The 22,518-nt window shown below is 43.1% G+C and overlaps 1 protein-coding gene across 2 annotated transcripts in view; it reads left to right on the top strand.

The window, feature by feature from the left end:
- The window catches only part of ELAPOR2 (endosome-lysosome associated apoptosis and autophagy regulator family member 2), a 105,180-nt gene that overhangs the window by 59,304 nt on the left and 23,358 nt on the right, over positions 1-22,518 (top strand). For both annotated transcript variants that reach the window (XM_009900279.2, XM_054178283.1), the window contains exons 3-11: positions 6,001-6,196; positions 6,802-6,949; positions 9,305-9,391; positions 11,723-11,828; positions 14,478-14,630; positions 15,662-15,750; positions 19,932-20,112; positions 20,853-20,981; positions 21,901-21,991. In XM_009900279.2, coding sequence (XP_009898581.2) covers positions 6,001-6,196; positions 6,802-6,949; positions 9,305-9,391; positions 11,723-11,828; positions 14,478-14,630; positions 15,662-15,750; positions 19,932-20,112; positions 20,853-20,981; positions 21,901-21,991 — 1,180 coding nt within the window. The remainder of the gene's footprint in view (positions 1-6,000; positions 6,197-6,801; positions 6,950-9,304; positions 9,392-11,722; positions 11,829-14,477; positions 14,631-15,661; positions 15,751-19,931; positions 20,113-20,852; positions 20,982-21,900; positions 21,992-22,518) is intronic.

The following is a 22,518-nucleotide window of genomic DNA, read 5'->3' as shown; positions in this document are numbered from 1 at the left end:
AAGGTACATCAGTTTTCAGTGTGATCACATTTCAAGCCTAAACAGCCTTGACAGACTTTTTTTCTTAAATTAAGATTCAGTCTGGTTCCTGGTAACACATTGAGATATAATGACTGAAGAAAACGAACATCAATTATTCACAGTCTATTGGAGAAGCCTCATATAAATTATTCATGGAAGACATTCTGAAGCTGGCTGAGATTATAGGAAACATTAATAATAGAGTGATGATTTCCCTATATCCTTTGGGTTTCTTTTATCTTCCTCATCCCATATTTTGGTTGGTCCCTGGTTTCATGCTATGTGGACCCTGATGTCCCTGGGTATCACTGAACAGATGTCTCAATGTACTCGTCCTTAGCCACATCTTCCCCTCCAGGCTTGTGGCATGTGTTTGCTGAACCCAGCAGCTGTTCAGAGGGACAGCTGTGTGATGCTGCCAACCTTGTATTTCCTTTCGAGCTACAGATTTCACTGCTGCCCATGGGAGCCTGAAATAATTCATTCCAGACTCTGCCTGCAGGAGATGGCAGCATCTCACCTGAATCTCAGACAGTGGAGATTTGGATGAACAACATAGGAATTAAGTGGGGAGAGATGGAAAGCCAGTGTTTGAGAGTATTTTTCCTGTTTATTTTCACTGGTATTGATAGAATTGCTTCATTGCTACCCCCTTCTAATGTTGTTATAATCTGGCAAAATTCAGACCTCTGTCTTTTCATAAATTGTAATGAATTGAGAGCCAAAGGGACACAGAAGGATACACAAGAACAAGCATGTGCTTGGTGGCAACAGAATAAAGAGTAGAGCTGAAATATTTTTTGATGTCAAAAGTAAGAAATATCTGGAGAAAAATGTCTGGTGACAAGGGTGATAAAGATAGAAGTAGCAGGTCCGACTGGCATGGGATGGGAAGCTAGCTGAGGAAAGGTGTAAGACTGAGGTGGCCAGAGCTGCATAAAGGAGGAAAGCAATTGAATATATTACGTGTTTGGTGTTGGAAGATGCCGGTTATTGAGGCAGCTTTGATTAATCTGGTAAAGCCACAAATATTCTGATACGTCTCAGAGTGTAGCAAGATATCAGAAGATATTCAGCATGAGAAAACAGACCTCAGAGAAAGTTGAGTACACATATACATGTGAAGATTGACTCAGTTAGTCCGGCTGTGTTCATGGTAAGCCTGTTCTGTCTCCCAGCATCAGAAAGTCAGGCAAAGTGAGATTGTTAGGGGCAGTTACTAGAAGATAAATGTGCCAACCAACATCGACCCCAGTCCACTAAAACTATTGGGAGAGCCACAGCTGTAGTAAAAGGAAGAACATGATCATGGAGCCTTACAATCAAAGGGCAAATGAGGCAATCTTGTTTATGATCTGTTTTCCTCTCTGGGGAGCCATTTCCATGTCTGCAAAGTGATTACAAAGTGATATCAGAGTGTGGTAGTTTGAAAGGAAAGGCTCTGCTTTCCCTCCCCCACTGAGAAAGAGACCACGGCTAAACCCAGTCGGAGAAATGAGATTATATTTTACAAGGAAACAGATTATATGTAACACAACAAATACAGGGATTTTACAATATATACAGGAATATACAGCAAATGAACTCAACCAGAAACCAGACCCCCCACAGAGGGGGCTTCCCCCTGTGCCCCCCTTCACCCCCTACCTCCCTTCTCCTCCAAAGAGGTAGAAGAAGAGACAAGGATGGTTAACAGGGCAGGAAAGGAAGAAAGGCCTGGCATAGGGAGTTTGTTAGTTCTTATCTCTTGGCAAGAAGCCCAGAAACAGATCCAGCCAAAAGGGACAGCGAAGGAAGGAAGACTGAGAGAAAGTTCCCAGCTCCCCTGGGTCCAATCTCACCTCCCACCTATACTTGGCCAATGAAATTCGTTTAGAATACCAAAATATTTTACAAACATTTAGCCAGTGTGCCCCTTCCTTAAAGGCACAGCGTCAAACGGTCACACAGATCCACAAAATAATCTGTTGTAAGCACTCCTTGGAAATGGTTCACAGTGGGCAGGACTCTTACTTCAGGATGTCCCACTTCCATCCACAGTGTGTCCCAGAAGGAGGTTAAGGTACCATCGCTTTTGACTCACAGTTAAAGAGGAGGGGGATTAATTAGATTCCCTAGATTGACCTCACAGGCCATTAAAATGCATCCAGTTAGGTTGATGGTGAGGCTGATAATTTGTATTTAGTGTGAGCTTTTCTTCCACTTGGTGTCCAGTTACGGTACAAAGCACTTGAGAGACAAAGGATTCATCATACGCCATGACAGATTGTTCCAGTAATCACTACTCATTCTTCCTGTTAAAAATGTGTACATTATTTCCAACTTGAATTTGTCTGGGTTCAGCTTCCAGAAGGTAGTTCTTATGCAATTCTCTGCTTGATTAAGTAGTCAAACAGGATCTTCTGTTTTCTCCCTATGGAGATGTTTGTACATTCATCAAGATGACTCTCAGTCTTTTGATAACCGAATTACATTGAACACTTCAGATCTCTTGCTGCAGGACATTACTCCTAATTTTAAAAGTATTTAAAGTTCTTTTGTTTTGCACTGACCTCTTAAAAATGCCAAATCACAACCATATTCAGTATTATAATGATCTTCTTGCCTGTAATAAACACATTTCATCCTACTTAGCACTACTTCCACCTTTAAATATATCCACAGATCTCACTAGCACCTTTTTGCATGTCTTGACAGTGGAAGCTCTTCATGAATGATGGGTCCACTATGCCACTCAGGCTTGCTGCTGTCCAGAATGTTTCAGCCTTTCTGCAGGCAAGGGCAGCATTTCTTGCCCTTAATGGGTGCCTTTATATTTGACTCTTAAAAGTCTCTGGCTTGGAGTGAGCTCAGTCTTGACAACAGTCTCTCACTTGCCAATTTGAATAATGTTCCTTTTCTTTTTGCCTGCAGATCATGGATTAAAATGCACACAGCCATCAGACTCAGTCCTGAGGCAGGCAGAGCTGCTCCTCTTCCCCCTACTCAGTGATGGCTTCCCACCAATAGTCCTTTCTGAGATCTTTTACTCAGGCCACTTTTAATCCATTTAAGATGTGCCATGCTGGCATTGTGTGAAGTCACCATCACTGGAAGTGTTTAAGAAGAGACTGGATGAAGCACTTGGTGCCATGGTTTAGTTGATAAGATGGTGTTTGGTGATAGGTTGAACTTGATGATCTGGAAAGTCTTTTGCAACCTGGTTAATTCTATTCTATTCTATACCTTCTTCATCAGAATGACAAGGAAAGATATAGTAACTCTATTAGAAACTTTAAGTCTATTACATTCACTTAGTCACCTTTATCAAGTGACTTGCAATACTTTTAAAGAATATTTACTGAGATATGCAATGCTTTTGATGGGTATTAGTATTGTAGTTCTTATTGATGTTTTATGAAGTGAATCTGGTATCAGGTTTATTGCGTACTTCTATGAATCTGTGTGGCTGCCTGTGGCAGTATCTGTCTAAGAGTTCTTTACAGAACAGGCACCTGTACAAACCACAACATTTTTTTCCCTTCTGTATGTATTTTATGAATCCTACACCTGCAAATCACCCATAATTGCATCAGCTCCACTGTGGCTACAGAAGGCATCAGTGTATCCAGCAGCACTGCCTCTGACAGTGTGCTTCCAGTTTTAAAAATGCCAACAGTGAGGCAAGTCATGAAACCTTGCAATGTGCTTCACATTTTGTTTTTCACAGAAAGGAAATCAAAATCTTCACATTATGCATTCCTTGGTTTAAACTGGTGCGTAGCACCCAAATTAGTATCTGAATGCTGTAATGAAGTTTACAGTCAGCAAGGGGATAGTGATGTTTGTTCTGCAATAGATTTTTCAGAATTGTCTATGTGGTTTAGCTGCCTTAGTTCTGTTTTCTGAAACAGAGTAGATGTGTAAGGAGTTTTTCAGTAGACATGTTTTCTCTGAAAATTAAATGCTGAAATAAATGGGTTCTGGGGTTGGAGGCAAATAGTGTTCACAAAGGCTACCTCTAAGCCAAGAGATTAATTTTTCTTCTGAAGTAAGAAGGAGAAATTAGTGGAGGATGAATCACCTAAAATTTAGATTTTTGAATTTTCATGTTGCAGACCCACCTCCTACGTGGTGATGCTGTCCTTCCCCTTGAGAGCATCTTGCCTGTGTCACCCTCCAAACACAGCAATGCTGCTATAATGTCAAGTGTTACTATGGACAAGTGCTTACTGGTCATCACTGGATCTGTTCTCAGATGTGTTAGTGAGGTAGAGGAGCCATGAGCAAGGCAAAGCATCAGCATCCTGGAATGAATCATCTCTCTGTGCATGTCACTCTGCAAGTGCCTCCTGGCCTATCATGAGGGACATCTGATCTGCAGAGTCCCTCTGGGTATGGCCAAAGCCTGCCTGTCTTCAAGATTAAAAAGTATTTGGCCTGGCTTTTGGTCTCCTTTCTTGATGGAAGAGCAACTTGTGCAACACTGGGAGAGGAGACCATCTCCATGCTCACCACACTCCTTGTTTCCTCCTCATCCCCCTCCAGCTGCTCCTGACCACCTGGAATGAGGCCAAATGATGCATCTGTTCCAGTGTCGAAAGTGGTTTGTGTTGCTATTAGCCATGCTCAGCCCCAAATTGAATGTGGCAAGCAGCTGGCATGTTCAGAGCTAGTTTACTTGCAGCTGTATGTGTTTTGATGGGAAATGCTGCTGTCTTTGGAATACAATTCTTAGAAAAGGGAAAGAAGGTAATTCCCCACCAAAATAAGAGAAAGGCTCATCTCTCTCCTGGAAGGTCTGGCAGTGTCCTGTGTGGCAGCCTGCCTGATCTTTTACACCTATTTTTTCTCTCTGAAAATCAGGGTGTAAGGAGTTGAATGATATTAGCTTGGTAAAGCAATGATCTCTGCTCACATTACTGCAGTGGAACAGGAGGCTCTGCTGCCTTCTGTGTCTTCATTATGGCAGCAAATTGCTCCTTATTTGAAATTCACAGCAATTCTACCACCCTCATGGTGAAGAACTTCCTCCTAACATCCAATCTAAGTCTCCTCTAATTTCAAACCATTGCCACTTGTCCTATCACTGCAGTCCTTTGGAAACAGTCCCTCTTCATCTTTCTTGCAGGCACTGTTCAGGTACTGGGAGGTCATTATTGGGTCTTCCCAGAGCCTTCTCTTCTGCAGGCTGAACAAGCCCAGCTCCCTCAGCCTGCCCTCACAGCAGAGGTGTTCCAGCCCCCTTATAATTTTCATGGCTCTCCTCTGGACCCACTCCATCAGGTCTATGTCCTTCCTGGTTAAGTATTGTCTTTGTTATGTTAGCAACCAGCACTGATTTTCTCAGCATGCTAATATTACCTCTGCCAAACATCTTCATTGACAAGATACAGTACTATTAGCGATCTTTTTCAAGACTACTTGGTCTATCAGCCAGGATATTCAAAGCATTGTAGGCAGCCCATGTGAGAAGAAATGTGGAGAGAACCTTGGATTAGGTCTGCAGCTCTCATCTGAGGCTTGTAGTGTTACTGTCAGCATGTGGCTGTGCATTCTTCTTAGCTATTGTATGGGTGGGTAATATGAATCTGTTCTGGCTTTCAAGTACTGCTGATTTTAATTGAATTCAAGGTGCAACAAGTGGGTGAGCAAGGGTGAGGAGAACTGCATTACAAGTCCATGGTTTTCACAAATTGCTTTTGGACAGAGTCTGTTGGTAGAGATTTAATTTCTAAATCTCATTTTGCCAACAGAGACAAGCTACAAATTGGGACTTGTCATCTGAAATTTGGTTTCAATGCTGCTGCATTGTTGAAAAAATAGGCACTAGTGAACACCTCCATTCTGCAACTAATGTTGGTAGTTCAACTTGGACTCATGGGACTGGGTCATTCCTATTTGGTTCACTCTGAATTAATTAAGCAGCAAAATAATTTAATGGAAACTAAATGGGGATTAATTTCTACATTCACATGTTGGAAATTACTGCCTCCTCAGCTTTCTCCTGTGCTTCTGGCGAGTACCTGGAGATGAAGAACCAGGTGTGCAGCAAATGCGCGGAGGGAACCTATTCACTGGGGAGTGGGATCAAGTTTGATGAATGGGATGAGCTGCCAGCAGGATTTTCCAACGTGGCAACTTTCATGGACACGGCGGTTGGCTCGTCTGAGAATAAAGCTGACAGCTGCAACAAGTAAGAAGTTTTGTTTGCACCTGGGTTACACAGCCATGGGTAAACCTGAGCCAGCTCAGCAGCACAAAGCCAGCTTAATGACTTACCTAAGATCTTCAGAAGGTAATCAGCCCAACTAATGGCAAACAAGAGTGGCTGGGAAGTGAAATTTGTAACCATCTTTTTGCTGTTGTCATCCTCAGGCTCATCACCAACTAGTGAGTTTAAGACCGCCCTGGGGCTGCTCTTATTTGTAACTGGAATTCTCCAGGTCTAGTAACTGTGTCTAGGACTTTCACAGCCTATTTAGATATCCATGGTGGTTGCAGAAGGCTGTTTCTGAGTAATTGAATGTATGTTTGACCCATGGATAATGAACCTTTCCTGTGTAGGTTAGGTCCTAAATTTCTAGTCCAGTATCTTTTTCTGTGCAGGTTTAGTGAAAAGTATTATATTTACATGACAAATAAACGGGAATCTAGTAATAAATTTATAAATTAACTGCAATTACTTACTGTGGGATTCTGGGTTCTTTCTTAAGTACCATGTTTTTGTATAGTAGTGTAAGAAATGTCTCCTCAGTGTCTGTGATCTCAGCTGAGGCTTGTTTTGTTTATGCTCACCAGCTCTTCGTGGACACCTCGAGGGAATTACATCGAGTCAAACAGGGATGATTGTACAGTTTCTCTCATCTACGCTGTGCACCTGAAGAAATCTGGTTCTGTCTTCTTTGAATATCAGTATATTGACAACAACATCTTCTTTGAATTTTTTGTAAGGCCTTTTATGTGGTGAATCCAACCTTACATTGTAAGATTTCAATCCATACAAAGACCATCAGAAACAGCTTTTCTCTCCCTTTGCATTCCCCATATCTCTAGAGCTTATTATTATTGAACAAGATAAAAAAAAAATCTTCTGCTCTTTCAGTTACTTATGCTGCCTTTTGGCATTTATTTAAGCTTCAAAACTTAGACTAAACTGATCCCATCTACCACGCAGTGGGATTTTTCCATTAGGTATCATTATTGCTCCTGAGAGAGTTGTTAGCCATTGGAATGTGCTGCCCAGGGAGGTGGTGGAGTCACCATCCCTGGAGGTGTTCAAGAGGGGACTGGAGGTGGCACTTGGTGCTGTGGTTTAGTCATGAGGTCTTTGGTGACAGGTTGGACTTGATGATCTTTGAGGTCTCTTCCAACCTTGGTGATTCTGTGACCTGTTGGTGGTAGAAGCTTCAGTTCAGGGATGCTTGACTTGAAATGGCTTTGAAGGGATGTGATGTTTAAAAAGACTTATTCCAACAGAGACATCCTGAACATGAAGTGTTCCAAGGTGTATGTATGTGGAAATCTTAGCTTCAGTTTTAGGTCAATTTGGGTCATAGCAATTAAGACAAAAAGAAAAGCAGAAGAAGAGACAAAAGGCTGACCCTTAGAAAAACCTCAAACAAACAAAAAAACAAACCACCACCACCACCCCCCCAAAAAAAAAAAGAAGAAAAAAAAAAAAGGAAAAGAAAAGAAATATAAAGCCAGAAACAGCAATTCTCCAAAGAGATCTAGGAGTACAAATTCAGTAGGAATTAGAATCTGAGGATACATCTGCACTGTGAAATGGAGGATCTGGGGACCAGAAATAGGAGCAGCCTGGCTGGACTTGAACCATGCTGTACCTAAATTACTAAACCAATCTGATCAGCAGTGACCAGAATGTGAAAGGCAACCATGCTCTGCCCATATAGATGGATTGGTTGGGATCCAGTGAGCTGGAAGTTTGGGGTGTAGATGCCCCTGAGATGCTTTGGAAGATTCCACCAACACCTGCACTGCTTTTCTTGGCATGTTGTACCTGCCATTTGGAACAGAAAATAACATAATAGGAGGGCAGCTCAGAAGAGGAGATGACTGGAAATTTTCTCTCTCGTCTGTTGCTACCTCACTATCTAGTGAGCTGTGTTTTTCCTCCAAAAACAGCTCATGTTATCACACAGCAATGAGAAGCCTTAGCTGGTGTTGCTTAATGTTTCTTGAATATTGGAGAACAGGGCAATGTATCCTTTTCCTCAGTAGAGATGGGGAAGGAGGATAAAAATAACTTCTTGCTGCTACATCTGTGCAATATATTGTTATTACACTTTAATAACAGACAGTGCAGATGATATTACTTAGTTATTTCAGTTTTATATTTGACTCCTCTGCCTTCTTCACAGGGAGAAGGCAGGAAACAAGGTTTTCTGCTGTCAGATGAATATACCATGATTATGAATCCTAGCTCCTGTTGCGTGTCTGACTGATCCTACTGGAAAAAATATGTAGTTTCTTTGAGCACTAGCTTTGCAAATAGCTTTTTGATTATTACTTTTATTGATATCCCACTCATTCCCCTCCTTACATTTATCATCCCCTCTTCAAGAAGCAGTGAGTGATGCAGTCCTTTGTAGAAATGCCTGTGTAAATATTTCCTAGTCAGCCTCAGTATTTCAGTGAAACCATGTTTAACACTTCTCCAAAAGTCCATTTTTCATCTTTGTGCTTAAATGTATTTAATAATTACACTTCAGCTCTGCACAGTGGCATTTCAGTGACAGTGGTGTAATGAGCTGCACTGGATTTGGGAGAAGTAGAATCAGCATCACATATCTGTCAGGGCAAACTCTCCATGGCATGTTGCCTCTCCCTTGATAATGTTACTCTTATTCCTAGTGAGGTCAGGTGGAAGAGAGCCAAAGACTGCAGGTATTTGCTGTAGAGAAGGCAGTTTGGCCTATCTAGCTTTGGCCCATCCATTCTTAAAATCCCTCTCACTTAGAAGCCCATGGATTTTAGAGAATTGGGTCGTGGAAAGCTCAGGAGAAGGAGCAGGCAGCCAAGACAAGTTGTTCAACATCCAAGCCTGACCACATAGTAAGAGGACAAGGCTGAGATCTCCTCATGCACTTTTTGTTCCCCATTTGCATCAGAAAAGGAAAGAAACTGCTAGCAGGTTTTGAAAGTTGGGAGTTTTATTTTGCCAGAAGTAAGGCAGCTGTTGTCCTAATATCTAGGCAAAAGGAACCAAACAGAATGTCTTTCCCAGCCAGCAATGATTATACTGACTGAGAGATACACCTGATTGTGTTTTTATTAACAGATACAAAATGACCAGTGCAAAGAGATGGAGTCCACGGCAGACAAGTGGGTGAAGCTAACAGACAATGGAGAATGGGGCTCTCATTCTGTAAGTGTGCAAAAAAGTCTTTCATGTATCTTTTTTCCCATTTATAAATGTCTGTGATATCCTCTCAGCAGGCAGCAAATGGGTGTCAGAACCTGTGAATGCATTTGAAGCACAGCTTTCCTAGTACTGAGGGCACTGTGATCTCTAAAGGGATGATCCCAAAGAAAATCATAGAGATGCCAAGACTTTGTATTGATTTTTCTGGGCTTTAAATCAAGTGCTTTCTGAAGTTCAAGCAAATCCTCATGCCATGGTCACTCTGCATGATTGCAAAAGAAATCTTCTACAACAGTTATTTGTTCATGAGAACATGAGATCATTCCTTGTTGCTCAACAGAGCAGTGGGAGCCATGTGTGCATGTGGAGGCAGGCAGGACTCCTGTGCATGCTGAAGAGCTGGATTGCAACCCACCTTCTGCTCCATAATGACTTACCCAGTTCATAAACAAGTTGGCAGTACCAGGGTAGCTCCTACAGCATTGATACAAGCGTGTCCATATTGGGATAAGCATTGCTTTGGCTGGCTTGTGACCTAGCTGAGTTTGCTCAGTGCACAAACCATAGGTAGACCAACTCATTAGCCCATGGTCATGCCTGGCTTCCACTGTATCATTATAACCTAATTTCCAGAGACATTATGGCAAAGACCCACCATAGGCAACATTATACCAGAAAAAAAGGGGCTTTTTATGGGCTTAGACAGCAGCACTGTGTCTGTTTTCCATGGACTGCTTACTCTTCTGGAGGAGAATTCATATTCCCAAGCCAGTGCCTGTTAGCTCAGGTGCAAGCCCCATGTGAGTTGGTCACATTGGAAGGCAGAAGAGCTGGGTGAGGATGGATGAGTAACACAGACTGAGAGGTAGATCCAAGGCCAGGGTATCCACGTGGGGGAGCTGAGAGATGTAGACAATGTCTGCATGGAAGATGGGTACAAGCTGAGATCGTCATCTGGAATGTACAAATGTCTTCAATGACTATGAAGATTACTTGGATGCCTAGTTGAAATACAGACACACAAGTTAGGTGAGACGACCATTCTGTTTCTTCTCAGGGCACTCCAAATCCTGCCATGGTGGCATTTTAAGGTCAGGTTTGCAGTTGTTTCAACATCTGCTTTCAGCATTCTGGTCCTGCTGCACTAGGGCTGATGTTGAGTATCTTCACATCACACAACATGATGTTTGGTTCAGTATGGTCCCAATTCTGTTCTTACCTGTGGTAAACCAACTTCCCTGTACTGACCTGTATGATAGCTGTTTGGGGAGTGGGAGATAGAACATACTGTATTTCACTTTACTTGACTTTTTGGACTCTTTTTTTCTGGGTGAAGAAAAAAATAATTGTTGTCCTTCCAGGTGTGTAAATCTCATTGTCCTGGACACTTATGCTGGTAGAGTTTATCCCTCTTTTTGTGTAAAAATATAGCACCTTCAGGCCAATATCACTGTGTTGGCAGTAGATATCTTGTACTGGGCTAGCAGACGTGGTACAGCATTGCAGGCCAGGCAGGGTCTTGATAAACTTGCTGTGTTTAGTGAGTAGAGTGATAGTGTTACACAGGTGAGTTAAGGGCAGCAGGCACCAACACTGCTACCCCAAGAAGTGATCCTGCCTTCCTCCTGTCCCTTATCCCAGCTGTGGATCCCAACCACCTTTGCTGTGCTGGTACAGAGGTTATGTGGCTACTTGCTGAACCATGCCATGAAGACAAGTAGGTCAAGGCAGTTGGAAACTGGGTTGTTGTTTTTTGCATCTCATCTCCTGTTTAGGGTCAGAAATGAGCAGGAGGGATGCTGCTGCTGAGGTCATTCATGGTTTGTGCCTAGCTTACTGATCACCTTTATGTAGTATTAGAAGCAGGCAGTCTGACCTTTTAAAGCCTATAAACAGAACTCACTTATGAGCCTGGATTTTTTAACTCTGGGTCATGCTGGGTTTCTTTATAGAAATGTATTGCAAGGCTTTAAAAAACCAAAGTGATTGACTGTGTCTGAACACAGATCTAGAGATAGAAGCTCCTGAGTGCCAGGGTAGATAGATAAAGGCAGGAACAGTTTTTTCCAGTTCTGCTTACAACAAGGTCAGAAACAGCTCTTGGGTTTTTCTATAAAACTAGGGTGTTGAGAAGCTTTTTTATGAAGCATACTTTGGCACTCCTCAGAGATGTCTTTACAGCATCTACCTAGCTGTCTCCCCATTACTTCTTGACAGCTTGGGTAAAGGCAGGATTGATGCTAGGATGTAAGAAATCAGAGTAATGGAAATAAGAAATAAAACAATTTCATAGCAAGGGGCTATGTGCTAACTGTCATGCATGTGTTGTTGCAGGTAACTCTGAAATCAGGCAGCAATATATTATACTGGAGAACAACAGGGATTCTCATGGGGTCCAAAGCAGTAAAACCAGTTCTGGTGAAAAACATCACTATTGAGGGTAAGTGATACTGGCTTTTTAGGTCTTATCTCACTTTTTCATCTCGGTGTTTAGCAAGTGCCATTTCTATTGGTGTTCCTACAGCACTGAAGTGGCATTTTTTAGCCCTGTTGTTCACTGTCTCCTTCTCTGAAGTGTACAAACAGACAGCAAAACTTCACGCTGTCAGAAAAAGGCTGAAAAATTAAAGTAGCTGGTAAATGGTGCCATCTACTGGTGAAGACTAGCTTAGCAAATAGAGCCCTAAAGGAATAAACGGGGTTTGTTTTATGTAGAACAGGGAGACCGTACTTATGGGTAAGCTATTCAACAGTGATAAATGAATATATATACATCATTCACCTACGTTAGACAGTTCCAAGGCCTGGCTTGACAGACTGCTGGACCATCTCATTTAAACTATATTCTTACCCTGAAAGGTTGGACTTTGAGGTTCCTTCTATTCTGGTATTCTATGAATCTATGAATCGTAACACTGACACATACATTACCATTTAAATAATTTAATTAATCTGGGATTGCTCTTTTGGTGCTGCTCTAACTATAATCAAACTTGGAGTTACATATAAGTTCCTTACATGGGTCAGACTTGCACTGAGGAGCAAAGTTTAAAGGACAGCTAGAATGGTGGGCCTACAAGGAAGCTGTCCAAGCAGCAAGAGACCTGGTTAGAATTAAATCTAGCCAGGGAAATCAAGGGGAATAGCTAAAGTTTCTACAGGTACATTAATAGCAAAAGGAAGACTAAGGAAGGTGTAAGTCCCCTCAGAAAGGAAACAGGAGAACTGGTGACAAGTGATGTGGAGAAGGCTGAGATTCTCAATGACTTCTTTATCTCAGTCTTCACTGGCAAGGACTCTGGCCCACACTCCTGAAATCACAGAAGGTAATGGCAGGGACTGGAAGAAGGAACTGCCCTTTGTGAGTGAAGATCAGGTTTGTGACCATCTGAAGAACCTGAAAGTGTTCAAGTCCATGGGACCCGATGGGATACACCCACAGGTGCTGAGGTAACTGGTGGATGAGGTTGTTGAACTGCTCTCCATCATGTTCCAAAAGTCCTGGCAGTCTGCGGAAGTCCCCACTGATTGGAAAAGGGAACCATAACCCTCATTTTCAAACAGGGAAAGAAAGATGATCCAGGGAACTATAAGCCAGTCAGTCTCACCTCTGTGCCCAGTAAGATTAGGGAACAGATCCTCCTGGAGGCATGAGAAAATGATTGGGTACAATCAGCACAGCTTTGCCAAAGGCAAATCTTGCCTGACAAACCTGGTGGCCTTCTATGACAAGGTCACAACACCAATAGACAAGGGGAGAGCAATCAATAGCATTTATTTGGCCCTGAGCAAAGCCTTTGACACTGCCCTGCACCCCATCCTGGTCTCCAAGATGGTGCAGTATGGGTTTGATAGATGGACCATTCAGTGGATAAAGAGCTGGCTTGATGGCTGCACCCAAAGAGTGGCTGTCAATAGATCCATGTCCAAGTGGAGGCCAGTGACAAGTGGAGTCCCTCAGGGATCGGTCCTGGGACCAGTCTTGTTTAACAACTCTGTCAGTGACATGGACAGCAGCATTGAGTGCACCCTCAGCAGGTTTGCTGATGACACCAAGCTGTGTGGTGCAGCAGATACACTGGAGGGAAGGGATCCATCCAGGGGGACCTTGACAGGCTGGAGAGGTGGGTCCATGCCAGCCTCATGAGGTTCAGCATGACCAAATGCAGGGTCCTGCATCTAGGTTGAAGCAATCCGAGTCACCAATATAGGCTGTGCATTGTTTAGCTTGAGAGTAGCCCTGAAGAAAAGGACTTGGGGGTGCTGGTGGATAAGAAGCTTAACATGAGCCACCAGTGTGCACTTGCGCCCAGAAAGACAATCAGATCCTGGGCTGCATCAAGAGAAGCATAGCCAGCAGGTCAAGGGAGGTGATTCTCCCCCTCTACTCTGCTCTGGTGAGACCCCACCTGGAGTACTGCATCCAGTTCTGGAGCCCCTATTACAGGAAGGATCTGGATGTGCTGGAACATATCCAGACAAGGGTCCGTGAGGATGATCAGAGGGCTAGAGCACCTCTCCAATGAGGACAGGCTGAGAGAGTTGGATTTGTTCAGTTTGAAGAGAAGGCTCCAAGGAGACCTTATGGTGGCCTTCAAGTATCTGAAGGGGGCCTACAAGAAAGCTAGTGAGGGATTTTTTTAGGGTGTCAGGTAGTGATAGGACTAGGTGGAATGGATCCAAGCTAGAGGAGGGGAGATTTAGATTAAATGTCAGGAAGATGTCCTTCACCATGAGAGTGGTGAGACACTGGAACAGGTTGCCCAGGGAGGTGGTAGAAGCCCCATCCGTGGAGGTTTTTAAGGCCAGGCTGGCTGTGGCTCTGGGCAACCTGATCTAGTATGAGGAGCCCTTGCCCATGGCAGGAGGGTTGGAACTACGTGATCCTTGAGGTCCCTTCCAACCCTGACTATTGTGTCACCTAAATTAGGAGTCAGCACAGCCAAAAGTGTCTGAAGTGAGTGGTGAGAGTTTGTGAATTTTAAGTGGTGTTATGCAGCTGGCTTGCTTTCCCCCAGAAGCAGGTAAACCGTAGTTATGGAGCATAACTCCCTGTATTTCACTGCTTTACCTGCAATTTACCTTACAGGAGTTGCATATACATCTGAATGCTTCGCATGTAAGCCTGGTACCTTCAGTGACAAACCAGGTTCATCTGGCTGCCAGGTGTGTCCAAGAAATACTTATTCTGAGAAAGGAGCAAAGGAGTGCATCAAGTGTAAAGAAGAAATGTATTATGCAGGTACTGAAATCAAATTAAGGAAAACTAGGAGGGTCTGACTATGTAAGGTCATAAGATATTTCTGTGGGCAGATGTGAGAATGGTTTTATCCAACAAGGAAGTTTAGCCTATGGTTGATATCAAAGAGAGAAATGAATGAAGGACTTACCAAAGGCTGCAGAGGGCACATATATACATAATGGGCCATGGTTGATCTTGGGTAAAGTAATCTGTGCTAACATGAAGGGATGAAGATGGTTATGACTTCAAAGGGATCAGTTCTTCTGCAGGATAATAACAGTTGTGCTGTGCCCTCTCGTGGTAATTTGTGTTATCGGTTGGCAATGAGTTGGCCTCATCACTGCCTTCAGATTTATCATGTTTGGAGGAATTTCTTTTCCAAATGCTCACCTGATCTGTCCCTGCCTCCTGTGTCATTGGAAGATGTGATGATCTAATTGTAGACTCTAGTCCCCAAAGCCTGCATTCCTATCTGTCATTAACTGTGATCATCAAATAGCTGGCACAATCCATTCTTCATAGTCAAAACATTTTCAGTGTTCTTCCTTGTAGTCATTTGATAAGAAAGCACCTGCTATCACAGATTACTGCAAATGTCTGGGAACTTGTGCCTGTGTTTATTAAATGGAAATGTCACACAAATATCTGGGTAGAGGAAAAACGGGGTCACTGTTTGTAAGGAAGTTTCTATTAGGTTAGATTATTTTTGTGCCTTATCAAGTGAGAACACATTCCTGTGCTTGGCAAGCTACCCAAGTTACTAGCTGAAGGTGAAGGGGTGGGGTGAGGGTTTGGGGGACTCCTTGATTGTACTGAATCAATGAATTTCAATGTGACAGTACAGGCATAGCTGGTATTTACTCTGTTCCCATACTTCAGTTCAGGGGAAGGTTCTTTTACAGCCCATTAAATGTTTGATTTTTCATTTTTTTGTTTGCATTTTTCTGCTGACTTTGATCTCCAGATTTTCATCTTGTTTCCAGGGACCAGTTGGCTACTTTACTGTCCTGTTCTTCACCCTTTCTTTTTAGATGAGGGATCCAGTGCATGTATAGACCGTCCTCCATGCACAAACAAAGACTTTTTCCAGATCCATACCCCATGTGATAAGGAAGGAAAAGTAAGTAGAAGGCATTATATTATTTTTAAGCTCATTGAACTTATTGTTTTGTTAACAAGGCAGGATTTCCAGGAAGGTCTTTCACAATTGCTTCCCCAATTTTGCATCAAATATTGAATCTCTGAGGCTTTGTGCTTGTGCTGTAGCTGCCTTCTCTCCAGCATTTATCTGTCTGTAAAAATCTGTCATAGGTCTGCTTAAGGAATGTGTCATTATGAAATACTAAGCTCCTTGCACTTGTGCTTAGCGTGACTGGGCTGCTGGTCCTACCTTCATGCTCATAAAAAGACAGGGTTGGAACACAGGATGAAGTACTGCCACAGAATAAACCCTGTTGTTTTTAATTAGCAATCTTCCCTGGTATACTTTTGGCTTGCAACAACTTGCTCTGTCCCAGGAGTACCCAGGCATAATTGAGGTGCTACTATGGCACAGGAGCATTGGAGATGACTCTATCTCTTTCAGGGAGGAGCGTTGGGCTGAATAGGTTGATGTGTATCATGTCACTTAGTTTTCCTATCACTTAGTTTTCCTATCAAACAAGAGCCTGCAATCTCTTGAAACAATGGTATACACATAGCTAAGCAGAATTTAGCTGCTAATAATGCCTCAAAACACCTGGACTCTCAGAAGATTATTTCACCCAGAGAACTTAGATCCATTGGATCTCTCATAGAGGTACCTGCTGGTGGAGCAGCCTGGTTTTGGAGCTCTCCTGCCCTTTGTCCCAGCAGTCAAGTGGGAGTTTTGGTGGGATTCTGAGAAGACACTCCTATTTACTTGAATATGGAGTCCACAGAGTGGTGGATGTGTGTTCAGGTCTCTTTTTTTTTTTTCCCCCCTGTTTTTTTCCCTTTTCGATCTCTCTTAGACCCAAATAGGCTGGCAAGTAGTCAAAATCCATAGCACCTGTAGGCTGCTAGCCTAGTATTTGCTGACAGGATGGAGTATTTTAGAGCCTCCTTGTCAGCCAGTTCTAAAATGAACTTGAGAGTTTGTTTGCTGTAATAAGGAATCATCAGTGAATTTAGCTCCAGACATGGCAGGCTTTGCAACCTGGTCTTGACTTACTGATTCTTGCTCTGTTAACTGCCTGTTATGACTTGAGGAATAAGCAGCAGTGTTCACTGCCACACCCCTGGTATGGCTTTAATTGCAACCTCCTGCTGATTACCTTGTCACTGCTCTGTGCAAGTCAAGGCTCCCTGGCATTGAATAGGTTCTCACTGCTGACCTTCTTCCTGCCTCCTCTATGGCCTTTACCTTTATTGATGGGCATCATCAGAAATCAAAGTGGGTCCTTCTGCAGGCACCCTTCATCTTCCGGTTACAACACCACGTGTCATAGACACACAGATTCAGACTGCTTTCACCATTTAGTGCTCTGAATCTCTGGAAGTTTGCCCAGGCTTACTGTACTTCCCAGCTGTGTCTCCATGTGATTCATCTCAAGGAGAGGGCCTGACTCTCCAGGCCATCTTCAGGTTGAACAGTGGCTGTAAAGCACTAGCCTAAAGATCTATTGATCCATGGGTTAATAAAATCAGCCTTTTTTTTTTTTTTCACTGCTGTTTACTTCCTGTTGTCCCCACTCCTTGTGTAGAATAGACTTCATGAGATTTAAGCACTCCTACTGAGTTTTCACCTTCCTACTGCTGTAAAAATCTCAGATTATTGCAACCTCAGTCTTAAAACCCCTCACCTGTGTAACCGCGGGCACTCTGACCCTTCTCCCTCTGCTCAGACACAGTCAGGTTATCATGTACACTGTGTCTGAGATCCAGGCAACCACACAGGCACTTTGGCACCTCCTGACCCCTTTTATTTTAAATGCTGGGCTCCCTGATGCTGCTGAAGTGTTTATGGAGCAATACAGACACAATGAAGGTCTAAGTGTTGAGGAAAAGCAAGGCCAGACTGATCCATAAGGAACAGATGCCACAAGGACAGCAGGAACAGTCCCATGGTACCTGAGCAAAGCAAACAAAACAGACCCAGCATCACTGGCCAGACTAAGCTGAGGTTGCCAGACAAGTCCATAAAGATGAAGCAGTGTCAAGCTGGGCCATCAGGTCTATGAATCAGTCAGGATGGGGATCAACAAGGGTAGAGAACCTGGCACAAGTATGTCTGTGAGACAGTGCAGGCAGGGACAAAGGTCAAGAGCCTCAGCTTAATTGCAGCTCCCAGGAGCCAGAGCCTACAGTGAGGATTTTTCCAGCTTTCTTAAAAAACAGTTTCAAATATAATCAATACTTCTTGCTCTGTGTTGTCAGAAAGCTAACCTTGAGTGCAAGTGCAACACCCAAGAGGACAAGTGCATGTACTCAGTCCTGGATCAGATTCAGAAGGTGAAATCTTTGAGCTTCTGAATGAATTAAGGGAAAAAAAGAGGGTGTATCATCTTTGGAAAAAAGGAGAGGTAACCCAGGAAATATTTAAGGATGTTGCTAGGTCATATAAGAAAAAATTTAGAGAGGCAAATGCCCATTTAGAGCTTAGACTGGCCACTGCTGTGAAGGACAAGAAGAAATGCTTTTATAAATATATTAATGGCAAAAGGAGGGCAAGGATAATCTCCACTCCTTAGTGGATGTGGAGGGGAATACTGTTACAAAAGATGAGGAAAAGGCAGAGGTACTTAACACCTTCTTTGCCTCAATTTTTAATAGCAGGACAGGTTGTCTTCCGGACAACCGGCCTCCTGAGCTGGCAGATGGAGTCAGGGAGCAGTATAGATCCCCTGTGATCCAGGAGGAAGCAGTTGGAGACCTGCTTAGCTGCTTGGATCCCCACAAGTCCATGGGACTGGATGGGATCCATCCTAGGGTGCTGAGAGAGCTGGCCAAGCCACTCTCTATCATTTTTCATCAGTCCTGGCTCACTGGAGAGGTCCCAAATGACTGGAAGCTGGCCAACATGATGCCCATCCACAAGAAGGAGGAACCAGCGAATTCCAGGTCTGTTAGCCTGACCTCAGTGCCAGGCAAGATTATGGAACAGGTCATCTTGAGTGCAATCACACAGCACTTACAGGACGGCCAAGGGATCAGGCCCAGCCTGGTATGTGCTGTTCCAAACTCATACAAAGGACAAGACTTTTGAACAGTTTCACAGGGCACATTTGGAGCTAGAAAAGGAAACTGCAGATGAATGGAAGTCACTTCTGATGGTTTTGTTTGCCATCTCTGAGATTAAGGATCAAGTATAGCTGTGCTGCAGAGCTCAGGGCTGGCCTTAGGGGGACCCAGCTTGCTAGAGCCATCCTAGGCCTCTCCTCCTTGCCTTCTCTCCATCAAGCTATGACCCATCAGTTAACACAAGTATGCTTCCTGGGTTTAGTAAGTGTCAGGTTCACTTCTCAGCTGGACACTGCTTGTGAGTTCTTCTCTGCCAGGTCCCTCCTGCTTGGTTACATCTTTGCTGCTGAGCTCAGTACCTGTGCTTCTGGCCTGAAGGATCCTTGATGGCACTGCTGAGACCATAAGGTGGAAGTACCCAGAAGGGCAGCTATGGCCAGGTTAAAGTCTTACCAGTTGAGTTTCTCAGCTTCACGGGTGATGCATCTCACCTAAGCCTTTTTCTGAACACAGAAATTCATGTTAGGGTTCATAAAATGCTCCTTATGTGATGTGGAGGGACTGGAGGGGGATTGGGAGAGCTCCTGTGTGGCTTTGGCGTTTACTCAGTGGGTGAAAATGACTGGAGAGAAGTTGAGGACTTTTCAAAGAACAGGCAAGTATGGAGGAAAAAGCAAAACTTGTGGTGTTCTTTGCTAGCAGCTGCTTTCCCAATAATGGGATTTTATAATGCAGAAGTTATATTTTGGGTTACTGTGGCTACAATGCAGAGATTGCTTATGCAGTTGTTAGAATTATTTATCTACATTCCCCAGAAACATTTTCATGGGAAAATTCACTACATAAATTGGAATGAACAGTAATAATTTCTTTAAGCCTCACATTTTCACTTTGCTCTTATGGTCTTATACCTTGGAATTGCCTGTGAACCCAGTCACTTCTGTTTCCCTTCTCCACCCTTCCCATACCATCTTGAATGTGTGAGGCCTGGTTTTGGCCTGACGTAATACCCTAATTTCATCCAAAAAGGAGACCTTGATTGGTGCATCTAGTCCTAAAGCTTCACAACAACATTGTTCATTGATCGTTGTCTTCTTCCAGACACAGATCATGTACAAATGGATTGAACCTAAGATCTGCAGAGAGGATCTTCCTGGTGCATTGACCCTACCTCCTTCTGGAGAAAGGAAGGATTGTCCACCCTGCAATCCTGGCTTTTACAACAATGCCTCATCTTCCTGTACTCCTTGCCCACCAGGCACATTTTCTGATGGCACTCAGGGTAGGTTTCTACAGAAAAACCCTGCTTGTGTCCCCAGAAGCAGTTGTCTACTTGTATATGACTTAGTTTAATGACTCATCATCATAAGCCAGAATTCATTTTTCATAAAATACATATTAAATAACATTGGAGACAGGGAGATGGATATCTGTTTTCTCTCTGGAGTCCTTTCTCATCAGGGATTTCTGCTCTAAGTTGACATCCTGTGTTCCAGATGGATTTGTTTGTTGATATAAGCATCCTAAGGGTTATTTTAAGAGATACTGAGAAGGGAAAAAGGAGTTTCACAGTCAGTAATTCCTTCTCACCCTTTCTTCTGGCCATACCAAGTTCTTCCTTGTGACAATATAATTTTGAGCATTGTAAGATGAGTACTCGGCCTGCGCTGTCTAGGCTAATCTCTGGCTTGTTGATTCTGAGATGTATTGACCTAGTGGTCACCTACAACATTTTGTGGGAACTCATGTTTAGCAGTGTGATCAAACCTTCACTAGAAGCCATTAGAAAGGAAGTGTGGCTTGGAGGATAAATTGCCTATTATTTACCATGAGGTTGCGTTCTGCAGTTTGTAAAATGCTGGTCTTGGTTCCACTCTCCTGGTCTTGATAACTCTTTCATGACTTAATTATAAAGAAATAAATTATTTTCTTTGCTCATTACTTGCCTCAGTGTTCTTTAAAACACTGTTTGAGATATTCTTTGGCTACATGATTTTTGTTTCCTTCCCCCTTGCCTTGTAGAATGCAAAGCCTGTCCTGCTGGGACTGAACCAGCTCTTGGGTTTGAATATAAGTGGTGGAACATCCTGCCAGCCAACATGAAGACATCTTGCTTTAACGTTGGCAACTCCAAGTGTGATGGGATGAATGGTGAGCCAAACTCACAGTGTTGTTATGTGGCTTTCTCTGGTGCTGACCACAGCTGCAGTGGAGTGCCCCTCAAAATGAGTATGTGCTTGGTTGTATGAGTCACAGTATAGCTTCTTCTCCTTTTATGAATTGCACCAGGCTTGAGATTCACGGTAGGATGCAGTGTCATGATACCATAAAGAAGAAATAGAAGAGTGCAGGAGCTGTGGCCCAGGTGAAGTTCCCTCAGTTAAGCACCTATTTCACCATGGACTGCAGCATCTGAGTATCCCCACTGGAAAAACAGAACAAAATAAAACCCAACACAACACAATTAAGTGACTTCTCTCTAGTTTATCTCCTTTCATGTATTGTAATGACTGTGGTCCTTGAAGTCACACATAACTGTTCTGGAAAGCTTAATTAAAACCTGCGATTTCATTCATTTAGCACTCTCTGCATGTGTGCTGGGACTGCAGTAGAGAGCAGTCACAGCTCACTGGTGAAAATGATCCTGTTCAGGACTTCTCCCATCTCCAGCCTTCTTTGAATGATTGTCCTCAGTCTGATCCGCCCTGTTGAGCTGATGTAACTCAAGCTTTGAATTATGCATGTTGAGCAGAGGGACACTGAAGTATATGAATAACACTTAACACATAGATTAATTTGATTCATCTGTTTTAAGGCTAGAACAGATGAGATGGATCATCCCCCTTGAGCAGCGCAGCACAGGTCAGGGAATTTCAATTGCTTTGCTGATTTCAAGGTGACATTTGCCTATAAAATCTGCAGTTCATACAATTACTAGAATTATTCATTCAAAAGCTTAAGTACTGAATTACTTTAAAAAGTATGGTAATGTGGAATAATTTTTTGCCATATGACCCAGAAACCATCCATTTATTGATTTTTTTTTCTCTTTTTTTTTTGTCATGTGAAGGCTGGGAGGTAGCTGGTGATCACATCCAGAGTGGGGCAGGAGGCTCTGACAATGACTACCTTATCTTGAACCTGCACATCCCAGGATTTAAGTAAGGAACAGGATTTTATTTTATTTTGTCATCTATTTCTCATTTTTCTCTGTGTCTTACACTATTTCATGCTACCCCTTCTATGGTATGAGTTTTCCCTTCAGAAATGCAATGATGTTATGAATGAGAGACAGGAGGAAAGTTTGATTTTATTCTTATGTCCCAATCAGCCCATTGCAGCAGACAGTTCTGTAAGACCTTGGGTTTTAGCAGTTTTTGTTTCAGCCTGAGATTTCAGCTGGTTAAATGTGTGGAAACTGAGAAAAAAAGATTTCCATTCCTCTGTTTCTGAATTATCCCAACGTAACCATCTATACCTGCTGTGGAGTGGATACCCCTGCCTGCCCTGAAAGTATTTTGCAGAAACCCAAGGGCACTGTGACTCCAGGCAGCCTGCACGGTCTGTGCTTCATCTTGAGCCGGTGTAGAGACACAGGCACTGCAGGAGAACAGGACATCCCACCTCTCCTGTGTCAACGATGGAGAACGGAATCAATACAAACAACCAACATGATCTTAGTATTGTT

This window comes from Dryobates pubescens, chromosome Z (assembly GCF_014839835.1).
Source record: "Dryobates pubescens isolate bDryPub1 chromosome Z, bDryPub1.pri, whole genome shotgun sequence".
In the NCBI taxonomy this organism is placed as follows: Eukaryota; Metazoa; Chordata; class Aves; order Piciformes; family Picidae; genus Dryobates; species Dryobates pubescens.
This window is presented reverse-complemented; position numbering and strand designations above follow the sequence as displayed.